We start from the raw sequence: 15,114 nt of genomic DNA, 5'->3' as shown, positions 1-15,114 counted from the left end.
AACACAATGAGGTTGTCTCAAGAAAGAAAGAAAAAAAGAAAGAAAGCCCAGACACTACCTGCTGCTGTTGATGCTGTCCATCTCTGACCTAGGAGTCTGCCTCATGTCTTCTGTGGTGAGCTAACTTAAAACTCCCAGACCCTGCCGGCTGCAGTGGGGCACACCTGTCATCCCAGAGACTCAGGAGGCTGAGGCAGGAGGATCACAAATTGGAGGCCAGCCTCAGCAACTCAGCAAGGCCCTAAGCAACTCAGCGAGACCCTGTCTCTGAATAAAATATAAAAAGGGCTGGGATGTGGCTCAGTGGTTAAGCACCCCTGGGTTCAATCTTCAGTACCATAAAAGAGAAAGAGAAGATGGTAGTGGTAGAGGTCGCCTAGTGGTAGGAAGCTATTCCGTGCTCTAAGAACACCCAAGAGAGGGCAGCACTGTGGCCTCAGGAACTTAGGAAACCCTTCCCATGCCCAGGGGCGGCCTCTCCAGGGACCAAAACAGCTATGTCAGGACCCTGGTGATAAACCGAGCACCAAACACCCACTCCCCTATTTTCTAGCTCAGAGACACCCCTAGGACTCTTGTACCGCAAAGAGGACGAGCACCCTGTGTCAGTCGGCGTTTTCGCTGCTGTGATCTAAGACCTGACAAGAACCATCTCAGAGGAGGAAAGTTATCTGGGGCTCATGGATCCAAAGGTCTCAGTCCACAGACGGCCGACTCCACTGCTCTGGGCCCGAGGTGAGGCCGAACATCATGGCGGAGGCGTGGTGGAGCAAAGTGGCTCAGGACGTGGCCACCAGGAAGCAGAGAGAGACCTCCCCTCTCACCAGGGGCAAAACGTGTACCCGAAAGGCCCCAGTGTGTGACCCACCTCCTCCCGCCACACCCCGCCTGCCTGTGGCCCCCACCCAGTGTTCACCTCTAGACTCTCTCGCACTGTCTCACACACGGGCTTTGGGGAGCCACCTTAGTGTCTGAACCGCCACACCCTCGTCAAGGTCGTGCCCCCAGTACGACCTCCTCCGTTTCTGGCACCTTCCAGTAGCGCTACCCAGTGTGGACCAATCCTTCAACCCCCGGACCTTTGAGAGACGTTCCAGATCCAAACTCTTAACACCAGACAAATATTTGGATTGGAACCTGGGCATCAATATCTTTCAAAAGCCCATCCTAGCACCTGGAGTTGGGCACTTCCCCCTGGCCGTGTCTGCTGGGTACCTTCGTTCATCAGGCCTCTATCAAATGCCCCTCTAGGTCACCAGCCCCTATCCAGCCCCAGAGGCACAGTTAACAGATGCCCAGTTGGAACTCAGTGAGGGCCAAATCCGGAAGTGCTAAGTCACTGGGATAACGGGGCTAGGAAACAGAAGATCCCAGGTTCAGAGAAACCACAACGTGAACTCAGGATATTGTGTTATTCCAGGAAGCCAGCAAGTAGTCAGAGACTTAAGGAGTCGAGTCAAACCACAAGACAGAGAAGCCTGCCTAAAAGGAAGCTCAGTGGTCAATTTCAGAATGATTTCCAGATTAAATTATAATTGGCTATACCTGGCTGGCACACACTGAGGGAAGAGCCAGCAAATGAATGTGGACAAGGAAAATACAGGCTAGAGAAGATCACCATGTTGTGACCCCTCGTAATAAACAATGCCAGCAAAAAATCATAAATGGAAGTTAAAAGCATCAATTGAAAGATATAAAAACAGAAGATTGCTGGGTGCTGTGGACCATGCCTGCCATCCCAGAGACTTGGGAGGCTGAGGCAGGAGGATCCCAAGTTGGAGGCCAGCCTCAGCTACTTAGCGAGGCCCTGAGCAACTCAGTGAGACCCTGTCTCTAAATAAAATATAAAAAGGAAAAAAAAAAAAAAAATATATATATATATATATATAAGGCTGGGGGTGTGGCTCAGTGGTTCAGCACCCCTGGGTTCAATCCCCAGTTACTCCCCCCCCAAAAAGAATTACATGTACCCGAAAACCGGAACCCAGCCCTGGGGCTCTGTGCGGAGCTGAGACACATGGTCATTGCAGACACACAGGTCCGTGTGGTGTCATCCACGCTGTGAGTCCTTGCAAATCTCAAACACGGACAGCGATATGTAAGCATGGGGCAGAAAATTACTTCTCTCCAATGAGTAACAAGCTCAGAAAGGCGAACGATGCTGACGAGGCCACCAGCTGGAACCCAGGCCACAGAGCAAGCCCAGCAGTGGTGACCGCAGTCGCCACGTTCGTGGACATCTCAGAAGCCAGGAGAGTCAAAGGTGGAGAACCTCCATTCGGGGGTGAGCTCTCAAGCGAAATAACTCCAGACTTCCAGAAGAGTCGCACAGATACTAAGGCCTAATGAAACCCAGAGACGCCTGTTATTGACCTCCTGCCTCATTTGCATGATTTAACATCTTTACAAACATTTTTACTTGTAGATGGATACAATACCTTTATTTTATTTATTTTTATTTCTATATGGTGCTGATGATCAAACCCACTGCCTCACATGTGCTAGGCGAGCACTCAACCACTGAGCCGCAACCCAGCCCTTTTTATATTTTAATTAGAGACAGGGTCTCACTGAGTTGCTTAGGGCCTCACTAAGTGGCTGAGGCTGGCCTCCAACTTGCGATCCTCCTACCTCAGCCTCCCGAGCTGCTGGGATGACAAGCGTGTGCCACCTTGCCCCACTGTTTCCCTTTATTAAATAAAATATTCCTCTTTGGAAGTCTGTCTGAGGTTTTCTTGAAATTCAGTTCAGGTTTATGTCTACCTGTCCGGAATATGACATAGCTAACACACATTTCTCAGGACAGCATATCTGGAAGCAGGGCATATCCATCTGCCCCTCACTGACCATGTTAATATTATTTCTTGGTCAAGATATTGTCGACTTTTAGCCAAGTGCAGTGGTGCAGGCCCGTAATCCTAACTACTTGGGACGCTGTGGGAGGCTGAGGCAGGAGGATTGTGAGTTTGAGGCCAACCTCAACAACTTAGCAAGACACTATTTCAAAATAAAAAATAAAAAGGGCTGAGAATGTAGCTCAGTGGTAAACCAGCTCTGGGTTCAATCCCCAGTACCCAAAAAAAAAAAGTCTCTTAAAAAAATCATACCTACATCAGTTGTATGATTTTTCTCAGAAGAGCCGTTTACTATTGAAACTCTTCTGTGTGACCTTAACCCTAAAACCCATTCCATATTTATTATGAATAAACCCCAAAAAACATAGTAGGTGTTTCCCATCCATGACATGGAATGCCAATTATCCCTTGATCACAAGTAAGTTTACATACCCATTCCTTCAATTTGGGGGAAAATATGAAATCTATAACTAATTAAATGCACGGCGAAGGAAAGGATGTTGCTATGCAGTTTTTATGGTTATGCTGATAGACTCCAGGGAATGCTTAAAGAATGGCTCGCTCCACGTCCACTCCACCTGCCATAAGCTACTAGCCAGTCCCACTTGATTTTTTTTTTTAATTTTGTACTGGGGATTGAACTCAGGGTCACTGGATCACTGAGCCACCTCCCCAGCCCTGTTTATATTTTATTTAGAGACAGAGTCTCACTGAGTTGCTCAGAGCCTCGCTAAGTTGCTGAGGCTGGCCTCCACCTTGCCATCCTCCTGCCTCAGCCTCCCCAGCCCCTGGGATGACAGGCATGCACCACTGCACCTGGCCACTGGCTTGTTTTTTACCCACTTTAAAGACCATCACCCTCCTGCACTGACCAAGGCCATCATCTGATGGTCAGGGTTATTTGTGACATGCCTCTTCTGTCTGTGAATCACGGACACTGTTCCTTTCACTGACAGATTGGCTCCTTCACCACCAGCAAGAACAGGTAACATCCCTCATCTGAGAATAAGCCACGTTTGCCTGGGATGGGTGCTTCGTTTTATCATTAATGATTCATCCATAAGCCCACAAGTTCAAAACAAGATGGAATTTGAGATGACTTACCAGCATCAACAGTAAGATAGAGAGCAACACATAAAACACACCACACACCAGACACAGTGGTGCATGCCTATGATCCAGGCTCAGGAGGCTGAGGCAGGAGGATGGCAAGGTGGAGGCCAGCCTCAGCAACTTAGCAAGGCCCTCAGCAACTCAGCGAGATGCTGTCTCTAAATAAAATATAAAAAGGACTGGGGATGTGGCTCGGTGGTGAAGCGCCCTGGGTTCAATCCCTGGTTCCAAAATAAAGAAAAAAATACCACAGAATAAGGTAGAAATCAAAGTAAATCAGGAAGTAGAAGGAAGGGAAAAATAAAGATAGAAAAATAAACCAAGCAAGGCGGAGCTGAAGCTGGCACCTGGGTGGCCTCAACGCTGTCACATGCGACTACCCATTTACCTGATCTCACTGGAGGCGGTACAGAGAAAGCACGTCCCCTCAGGGCTCCGTAGCACCCTCCACGTAAGACCAAACCGCTGCACGTCTTTAAACCTGAGAGAAATTTCTCCCCATAGCCTCAGATAAGCTAGTGAGAAATGGCCTCAATCCTCCTCTAGTGAATAAAACAGCAAGTCAGCATTTCACCAAAGAGCAGATCAGAGGAGCTCAGTTCCACGGGGCCCAGCAACATCCCGTTTGTACTTCTCGCCTGGCCTTGCTGCATTCAAGGGTGGAATTCACACACGAGAAAATACGCTTCTCCAACTCACTCACAGAATGAACTCAGCAACAGGGAGCACCCCGTAAAAAACATGGGGCACAGCCCAAGGCAGCCGCCTCCCACACACGTGGAATTTCTTTGACATCTTATTTCTGTTTTGGGGGGTACTGGGCCTTGAACTCAGGGGCCCTTGACCACTGAGCCACATCCCCAGCCCTATTTTGTATTTTATTTAGAGACAGGGTCTTGCTGAGTTGCTCAGGGCCTCACTCAGTGACTGAGGCTGGCCTCCACTTTGCAATCCTCCTGCCTCAGCCTCCCCAGCCGCTGAGATGACAAATGTGCACCACAACATCCAGCTTCATTATTTTTTAATATATATATTTTTAGTTGTAGATGGACACAATACCTTTATTGTATTTATTTATTTTTATGTGGTGCTGAGGATGGAACCCAGGGCCTCACACATGCTAGGCAAGCATTCCACCGCTGAGCCCCAACCCCAGCCCTGACATCTCATTACTGACCTCGAAACAAAACCAAGTGTTTTATTTACTCAATAAGACACCCGTGCCTGTTTCCATATTGAAATAATGTTCTAAAATCACTCTCCTTGGAGGTAGCAGCACGCAGGGCTTCCTGGTTCATTTAGAGAGTGCGAGGCTTTTGTATTCAGTGTGTCTGTTTTTGGGAAATTAACAGAGTAGAAAAGAGCCGACTCGGGGTTGAGCCTCCTGCTTCTTCGCCTTATTAAGTATGATAATATTTTAAGAAGCTCAACTCCCATAAAGTAGGTCACTTCAAATGCCAAGCCTTTTTCCCTTGCTTTATGAGTTCCAAAAGGGCAAAAACTGATAAAAGCGCTCGGAGGGACCCCAAGAGGATGTGGCGCGCTGCTGAGCTGTTCGTGGTGAACATGGTTACAGGTCTGTCCCTCCTGAGGATCCAGGCCTAGAGCCCCCACACCCACACACAGAGTTAAGAAGGCTCTGTGGGTGTCTCGGCCAGTCTACTGTGAATGCAGTAGTTTCAGTCCATGTAAATAAGAGATTTCTAAGAAAACTGCTAACAGGCAGACACGGTTTTAAAAAGAAAAAACCACACAGCCGGTGGTACACACCACAATCCCAGCAACTCAGGAGGCTGAGGCAGGAGGATCGCAAGTTGGAGGCCAGCCTCAGCAACCTCGTGAGACCCTAAGCAACTCAGTGAGACCCTGTCTGTCATGATTTAGGTGTAAGGTGTCCCCCAAAAGCTCATGTGTGAGACAATGCAAGAAAGTTCAGAGGAGAAACGACTGGGTTAGGTTAGCCTTAACCTACTCAGTGGGTTAATCCTCTGATAGGGATTAACTGGGTGGTGACAGTTAATTAGGGAAGGTGGGGTGTGGCTGGAGGAGGTGGGTCCCTGGGGGGCGTGCCTTTGGGGTTGTATTTTGTCCTTGGTGAGCGGTTTCTGTTTCCTGATGGCCATGTCCTGAGCCGTGTCTTCCGCCATGTTGTTCTGCCTCACTTTGGGCCCAGAGCAATGGAGTCTGCCATCTATGGATCGTGACCTCTGAAATCATTGAGCACCAAATCTATATGGTTCTTGTCATCGCTTTTGGTCACAGCAGTGGAAAGGCTAGCTAACTGACACACTATCTCAAAATAAAAAATAAAGTCAAGCGCGATGTCACTTGCCTGTCATCCCAGCAACTCAGGAGGCTGAGGCAGGAGGATCACAAGTTGGAGGCCAGCCTCCGCAACTCAGCGAGATCCTGTCTGGAAATAAAAAATAAAAAGGACTTGGGGTGTGGCTCAGTGATAAAGCACCATGGGTTTAGTCCCCAGCACCAAAAAAAAAACAAAGAAACAACTTCCTCAGTAAACACTCCAATGAGCAAATGGGGCAAATTAATAAAAAGTCAGTTGAGTGCGATTCTTAAAGGTCCAGCCTGATGCTAATTTGAATCAAGACACCGGAAGTCTTTCTCCCACTGAAACAAAGCCGAGTGCGGCCCTGCTGGGAACAGCCCAAGCCGTGGCGTGACTGAGGTGGGAGGGTCGCGTCACCTCCACAGGTGGGACAGAAGGCGGCAGCCACCCCACACACCCGTCCCACCTGGCCAGCCCTGGTCCAGCCCTGGTCCTTCCTGTTGGGACATGGCCACCTGTGGACCCTCCGACAGACAGACCCGGCCTTGGGCCTGTCAGCCTCTCGCTCTGGACACTGAGAAGGGGACAAGAGCCGTGGCCCGCCGACCAGAGCAGCAGCGGGCAGGATGGAGGGCAGGGTGGCATTCTGGCCTGGCGTGGCCTCCTGCCCACCCTGCACCTGGTCTCCGTCTGGGAGGGACCTTCCGTCCAGCGGCTTCCACTTTCCCACGGCCAGTCGTGGGAATGATGGTTTCTGTGGTCACCACCAAGAACCCACGAGGCCACCAGGCTGGACATCACGACTGTGGACTACAGGAGAAGAACCTACTGGAAACAGCGAGCTCAATGGCTGAATCCACCATGCGTGGACCCTAAGACATCCTTCTCCCGATCAACAGACCAAACGGACAGAGAAACGAAAGCAAAAAGAAACTGAGAGCCAGGCGCGGTGGCGCATACCTGTCATCCCAGCAGCTCAGGAGGCTGAGGCAGGAGGATCGCAAGCTGGAGGCCAGCCTCAGTCACTTGGCGAGGTCCTCAGCAACTCAGCGAGACCCTGTCTCTAAGTAAAATATAAAAGGGCTGGGGAGGTGGCTCAGTGGTTAGCACCCCTGGGTTCAATCCCTGGGACCAAAAAAAAAAAGAGAGAGATAATTGAGAACGGAGCTGTCCCAAGACAAGAACAGAAGTTCCATTGGATAACAATGATATAAAGGAGTTAAATAGCATATTAGTAAATTTAGTTTCATAGGACAAATAAAATATACATATATACATTCCTTTTCTGTTTATCTGTTTGTTTTTGGTGATGGTGGGGATCGAACCCAGGGCATCTACCACTGAGCCACACTCTTAGCCCGGCAGGCTCCTGTTCAAACACACGTGGGACAGTTACATTCACTAACCCTAAGTCAGGTCAAGAGAAAACCCCAATAGAGTTTCCTCATTAGGAAGGAGAGAAGCTAGATACCTTGCTCACCGTGCAATGGGATCATAAATCTGCCGCACAATGATAATCCAGTGCACACGGCTTCGTGCTTAGGTACACAGTTGGAAATCCTAAAAGATCACTGTAAATAAGTCTCGGGCTAACGCAGAACTCAGGTCTAAAATGTGGAGACGTTTAAACCACATTTGGGCTCCTCTAAACACCCGCTGAATGCTCAGCAGGAAAGTGATAGGTGTGGAAAAGCAACCCAGTGACCCTCTTGGTGGCCCTGTACATCAGTACAACCACTCTGGAAATTGTAACGGGGGTTCCTCAAAAGATGGGGCATGGAACCACCGTGTGACCCAGCTATGTATCCTGCTAGAATTAAAGTCATCAGGCAGCAGAAATACAGGCCTCGACACATTGACAGCAGGGCGATTCACCAGAGTCAGACCGTGGAACCGGCCTCCGAGTCCATCAGTGGAGGAATGGATAAACAAAGTGTGCCATGTATCCCTCCTTCCTCCATTCTTGCCTCCCACCCCCCATTATCTGTCATCATCCGCTTATCAGCGAGATCATTCGTCCTTTGGTTTTTTGAGATTGGCTTATCTCACTTAGCATGATATTCTCCAACTTCATCCATTTACCTGCAAATGCCATAATTTATCATTCTTTATAGCTGAGTAATATTCCGTTGTATATATACGCCACAGTTTCTTTATCCATTCATCAACTGAAGGGCATCTAGGTTGGTTCCACAGTCTGGCTATTGTGAACTGAGCAGCTATGAACATTGATGTGGCTGTATCTCTGTAGTATGCTGATTTTAAGTCCTTTGGGTATAGGCCAAGGAGTGGGATAGCTGGGTCAAATGGTGGTTCCATTCCAAGTTTTCTAAGGAATCTCCACACTGCTTTCCAGAGTGGCTGCACTAATTTGCAGCCCCACCAGCAATGTAAGAGTGTACCTTTCTCCCCACATCCTCGCCAACACCTGTTGTTGTTTGTATTCTTGATAATCGCCATTCTAATTGGGGTGAGATGGAATCTTAGGGTGGTTTTGATTTGCATTTCTCTTATTACTAGAGATGTTGAACATTTTTTCATATATCTGTTGATTGCTTGTAGATCTTCATCTGTGAGGCCCTTTTTATATTTTATTTAGAGACAGGGTCTCACTGAGTTGCTGAGGGCCTCGCTAAGTTGGTTGCTGAGGTTGGCCTTGAATTTTTGATCCTCCTGCCTCAGCCTCCGGAGCCGCTGGGGTGACAGTATGCACCAGCACACACAGCAAGAAAAGGTATTCTATGTGTAACAAAAGAAACTCTCAAATATGTCTTGTTCCAAATAATTCTCTCTAGCACTTTCAAAGTCTTGGGTAGATGGTCTGACCTAATTCTCTAGTTTCAGCACTTCTGGTATATGCATTGGGATTTTTTTTTAATAAATTACTTTGAAATATATGAAGCGCTCACCCACTCCCAAAGTTAAGAAATATATCAAGTTTCTAATTAGGATAATTGCTAACATGTTGGCCCTTCCCAGTTTGATTTATGAATTTAATATGTAAACTCAATCTAAACCATACTAATTCTGTTTGGGAGTTGCGGCTGGTTGCTCTCTTTGTTTTCAGAAACTTCACGGGACATACAAAACTTAAAAATGATACAATTAAGCCTGTACACCCCCTATTTCAGTAATTCTGCCATTCTTGTTTTGTCTAGGCCTGAAACCTATTTTTTTCTGGAGTATTTTCAAATAAATCCAAAAATCAGGCCCATCAACCATCAATACTTCAGTGTCCATCTCTAACTGGATGGATATTTTGATAGACCCACCAATACCTAACAAAATTACCGTAATTTCTTACTACCATCTGGTACCCATTCCAGACTCAAAGTCCAAAGGGCCTTAAGGTATTCTTTTTTTCCATATTTATTCAGATTCTGATCCTGTCACTTACCAGTCATAAATCCTTAGGCCAAAATTAGCATACCTGGATTTGTTAGCTTGTCTAAAAAAAAAAAAATGGAGAAAATAATAAATCTCTCTCAGATGATGGTTCAAAAGACTAATTGAGATACTACATTTAAAGCACTTAGTAACTCATCATAAACATAAGAAATTCAGACACAAATAGAATCACCTCTACAAATATGAATTCACTCCTATGTTCTTGTTGTGTATTTTTGTTTTTGAGACAAGTTCTCTCTATGTTGTGCGGGGCGGCCTCAGACTCCTGGGCGGCCTCAGACTCCGGGGCTCAAGCGATCCTCCTGCCTCAGCCTCCCCAGGAGCTGAGACTACCGGTGCCCACCATCCCACCCAGAATCCTCTGGTGTCACATTAATTATGTGAACCCAGTATCATATTCCAATTTGCAAATTAGGAAGAGTGATTTAGGAGTCCTCAAGGTACGAAATGGCGATATTCCTGACACCCGCGTGTGCACCACGGAGATGCTAGTGAGGGAGGTGGGAACCTCAGTCACAAACTGGCAGCCCAACCGAGGGCAGGACTCCTGTCCCCAAAACCCCAGGAGACACACCAACCCTGAACCCAAAACACACCGAACCCACTGACCAATCCCAACAACGCTGGGATTAAGGTGCTGGGCGTCCGGGAAACGCTATCACACTGACCAGCAGATGTGCCCTTGGGCAGGGCGCAGGTCCCCGCAGCCGAAGACCCCAGATGCAGTGGAGGGGTGGCCTGGATTCGCCTTCTCTGGGAAGAGAGTACAAAACTCAGAGAAGGACACGTCCCCCGTGAGCTTTCTACACCATCCAAAGGGAAGAAAGAGACAAACACACATAGGAAAACTTAGGGCTTCTGGATAGAAATTCAGAAAACCCAGGTGTGACTCGACCCTTCTGTCCCCTGCGTTTCCCCGCTGCATGTGTTCCTGCAGACCCACCGTCTCCTATACCCCTGCTACGTTTTGGATCTGGAAAGGCCCACGTGTTGCGGGCTTGTGTGGCGGACGCTTCAGCAGGTGGGGCCTCGTGAGAGGAAGTTAGGTCATGGGGCGCCTGTGGCAGGGTTATTGGGACCCCCCACGCCTCCTCTCTCTACTTCCTGGTTGTCACGAGGAAGCAGCTTCCTCTGCCACTTGCTCCCACCATGACATTCTGGGCTACCACAGGCCCAAAGCAACAGGGCCAGCCAACCATGGACTGGAACCTCTGGAACTGTGAGCCAAAGTATACCTTTCCTCCTTATAAGTTATTTATCTCAGGCATTTTGTCACAGAGATAGAAAGCTGACTAACTAACAACCCATGCGCACGTCTCCATCCCACTGAGCTGTTATTTCTATAATAAAGTTGTCCCTGGGCATCCTCAGGGAATTAGACCCAGGAGCCCTATAAATACCTAAAATTTCTTATGTTCAGTTTCCTTGTATACAATGGCAAAATATTTGCATAGAACCTACGCAAATCCTTCTGTATACTTCAATGACTTATAATCTTAAGACAGTGCATAACCTGTTTAAATCATTGTGATGCTGGCCAGGCAGGGTGGCCCACACCTGTCATCCCTGCAGCTGGGGAGGCTAAGCCAGGAGGATCGCAAGGTGGAGGCCAGCCTCAGCAACTTAGCGAGGCCCTAAGCAACTTGGCGAGACCCTGTCTCTAAATAAAATCTAAAAAGGGCTGGGGAGGTGGCTCAGTGGTGAAGCACCCCTGGGTTCAACCCCTGGGACCAAGAAATAAAGTAAAATAAAATAAAATAGTTGTCATACTGTATTGTTAAGGGAAGAAGTCTGCAGATTCAGTACGGACGGAACTTTTTCCCCAAATACTTTGCATCCACGTTTGGTGGCCCCCAGACAGGGGACCCGTGGATGTGGACGGCTGGCTATAACAACAGTCCACTGTGGGTAAGGGTCAGATGCTGGCCCACGGGCTGCGTGCAGTGACTCGCATGATCCTTACGTCCATCCCGTGAGGCAGGTGCTACTATTAGACCCATTTTACAGATGAAGAAAAAGAGACGCAGAGCAAGAAGGGAACTCATCGGAAGCACCCAGTGTCCAAGTGACAGAGAGGACTCAGGTTCAGTCAGCCGGACTTCCCAGCCTGGCCTCTGAATAGAGACTTTCACCCTCATTCTCTGTATTTTTATTTCTAACGTGGTGCTGAGGACGGAACCCGGGGGCTCACACCTGCTAGGCGAGCGCTCGGCCCCTGGGCCCCAACCCCGGCCCCTCAGCTTCACAGTCTTCCTCACGTTTTCCCTGAGGGCTTGGCAACCAGTCAGGAAGGCCAGGGCCTGAGGACTCTGGTAGCCAGGTCTGCATCACTCTGCCCAAAACTCCTGGCAAGAACAACTTTGGAGAAGGCGATTTGGGCCCAGGTTCCCCACGTCCAGTCTCTGGTCGGCCGACTCCTTTGCTCTGGGCCTGAGGTGAGGCCTGAGCGTCATGGCGGAAGGGCCTGGTGGAGGAGCACTGTTCCCTGTGGCAGCCGGGAACAGCGAGAGGGGGGAAGGGGCTTCAAGGAAGGTGCGCCTTTCCAGGTACCCTCCCCCTCCCGCCGCTGCCCACCTGCCTAGTGACCACCAGGTCTGTTCCTTCAAACCAGGGTGGGCTGACGAGGCCTCAGCTCTCACAGTCCAGTCCCTTCAGCTATTAGTCCTGGATAGATTTTCCTAAACCCTGCCCATGCCTTTCGAAAGTTCCTTATACTGCTGGGTGCAGTGACGCACGCCTGTCATTCCCAGCAGCTCGGGAGGCTGAGGCAGGAGGATCGCAAGGTGGAGGCCAGCCTCAACAACTTAATGCAGTCCTAAGCAACTCAGTAAAACCCAGTCACTAAATAACATATAAAAAGGGCTGGGGATGTGGCTCAGGGGTGAAGCACCCCTGGGTTCGATCCCTGGGACCCTACATAGGTAGTGCTTCTCTTCCACACTTGGTTAATTCTTTATTATGCGCCACAGCGTGGCCTTTCTTAGCTGCTTTAACGTCAGGAACACTGTGCAATCCACTTAGCGGATCTTGATTCGCTTGTTCACTGATTGATTTCGGGTGCTTAATGCCTTGCAGAGAGAGTGGTCTCCTGCGGCGACGGTGACATGGAAACTCGATGCCCCCTTGATACCTTGTCTTCCTGTTTTGCCGGGTTTCAGATCGCCATGAGGTCATCTCCAAAGAAATCCTGGAGCTGGACCCTTGGGAGAATCAGTGGAATGTCGTCGCCGTCAATGTCCTCATGCACGACAGCTACGACGTGTGCCTGGTGGCCAGGATGAACCCCCGGGACCTCATCCCCCCACCCCCAGACTTGGTGGCGGAAGACTGAGGCCCGTGTCGCGGGGGAGCTCCTGCTGGGCCTGGGCCCCCGGCAGTTCACTGTGGCGGGCGTCGCATGCGTAGTGAGCCCCTGTGCAAAGCGGCAGGTGCTGGGTGCTGGGGGGGAGCAGGCAGGGTCTTCCAGCTGATGGGGTGGATAAGACAGGGGCAGAGGCTGGAGCGCAGAGCCCCCCAGTAAAGGAGGAGGAGGAGGAAGCAATCCCAGGATGCAGTTGGTGGTGAGCTCATGGAAAAGGCTGAGCAAAGGTCCTGAGGTAGGAAAGTCCATCTGAACATCCAATCCGGGCACAGACGCGGCAAGAGCCACCCAGCCTGCCTGCTGCCCTCTTGGCTCCAGCCTTTAAATATCGTCCCCAGCGCTGGAGATGGAACCACCCGCCTCAGCCCACAGTGGAGCACAATGAGTCACCCCTCAAATATATTTTGGGGATGACATTTGAAAGGACACATGGGAAATCCATCTATTTTACTGCCATCGCGTATTTCTAGAAGCACAGCAGATGCGTCTGGGCAGCTCTTCTACAACTTCCCAGGAGAGTCGGGCATGGCCGGGAGCTCTCTGGTAAATTCCCTGGGACTTTCCCGACAGGGAGACAGCTCTTTAGCACAGACGATGACAGTTGTGACCATCATCCCGTGTCCCCACGTGTCCCTGGGATGCAGCTGCTCATCCTGGCACAAAAGGCAGGTCCCATAACACTAAAGCCTGTTGGAAACCTGTTTCGCCACCAAAAACGGAGGTGGGGGGGCAGGAGGCCCAGTGTGAGCTGTCCCCGAGGAGACGAGACCCTGGGAAGGCACGGGCCATATCTGTCTCTTCAAGCTCATCCCCAAAGGGCCCGTTGTAGTACCTGACACCTGTGTGGATCTTCGAGTGGCCAGAACAGGACAGCATTTCCAAGACACAGGGCTCAGCCTCTGAGCAGGTCTATGACTTGAGTTAAAATGAGCTCATTCTGGCCAGTACGGTGGCCCACGCCTGTCATCCCAGCAGTTAGGGAGGCTGAGGCAGGAGGATCGTAAGTTGGAGGCCAGCCTCAGCAACTTAGCAAGACCCTAAGCTATTCAGCGAGACCCTGTCTCTAAATAAAATATTAAAAGGGCTGGGGATGGGGCTCAGTGGTTAAGCTCCCCAGGGCCTCTGCCTCCTTTCTTGTCTGGGATTCTCTGCTCCTGCTGCACCCACTTGAACATTCTAGAAGCTTCCCCATTGCCCAGAATCAGGGAGGCCTCGCTGGCGTGTAGGGCAGGCACCCCTCTGGATGTCCTGGGTTCTAGGTCCTCACCCCAGCAAGCCATGCAATCAACTGCGGTTTCCCAGCGCCTTGTTTCCCTCGTACACAGGACCGGAAGGAAAAGAGAGCGTTGGGGTTGGTGTGAAGCGCTGAGTTGCTGAGGCTGGCCTCCAACCTGCCATCCTCCTGCCTCAGCCTCCTGGGCTGACAGCCATGTCAGCACCTGATTGTCACTTCAATGAGCATTTCCTAAAACAAAGTGCACACAACAGGACCCAGTAGTTTAGGGAATTTCTTAGGATTTCAGAAAAGGATCCACCTAGGGTCTGAGATGGTTCCTAGTTTCCCAGTTCCCAATGGTTGGCCCCCCAGTGACTAAAACACGAGGTTTCCTCCTGTCCCAGGAAAGGCAGGGATAAACGGACACCCTCAGGGGCCGCACAGAGCGTGGCACAGGTGAGACCATCCCTCACCCGTCAAGAGGCTCATAGGGGGAGGACCAGCATGGAACTTTCTAGAAAGTGCCAAGGGAAACAGAGTAGGGTAAATGACCTCCGCTGGAAATCACAGGGCGGGTGCCCGAGTTGGTGCAGCACAGGGGGCGCCGAGAGGCGGGGTCTCTGCACCCTGTGCCACCGGAGCCCTGTCACCCAGACCATCAGGGCCACCCCCCGCCCACCCCACCTCGCTTGCTTGCTTGGGGCTGACCTGAGGCTGTGCCCGCTTCTTGTCTGACTTTCATCCCCAAATGGAGAGCCACCCGCCGCTGCCGGCCAGACCCTGACTCCGTCTGCGCCCCTGGGAGACGCGTCACGGTCACAGCGACCCTGAAGGAGCAAAGGCTTTACCTGCAAACCTTGAAAATAAACCTCTA

The 15,114-nt window shown here is 50.2% G+C and overlaps 1 protein-coding gene across 2 annotated transcripts in view; it reads left to right on the top strand.

Moving 5' to 3' along the window:
• Positions 1-14,439, top strand: part of Kbtbd12 (kelch repeat and BTB domain containing 12) — a 55,043-nt gene extending 40,604 nt beyond the window's left edge. Inside the window, exon 6 of one of the 2 annotated variants that reach the window (XM_047534808.1) lies at positions 12,822-14,439. In XM_047534808.1, coding sequence (XP_047390764.1) covers positions 12,822-12,994 — 173 coding nt within the window. In that variant the 3' untranslated portion in view covers positions 12,995-14,439. Of the gene's footprint in view, positions 1-553; positions 1,720-12,821 lie in introns of those variants that run through there. The other variant, XM_047534809.1, reaches the window with a different exon arrangement.
• Positions 14,440-15,114: the final 675 nt, after the last annotated feature.

The sequence above is a fragment of the Sciurus carolinensis genome, chromosome 19 (assembly GCF_902686445.1).
Source record: "Sciurus carolinensis chromosome 19, mSciCar1.2, whole genome shotgun sequence".
Lineage (NCBI taxonomy): Eukaryota > Metazoa > Chordata > Mammalia > Rodentia > Sciuridae > Sciurus > Sciurus carolinensis.
This window is presented reverse-complemented; position numbering and strand designations above follow the sequence as displayed.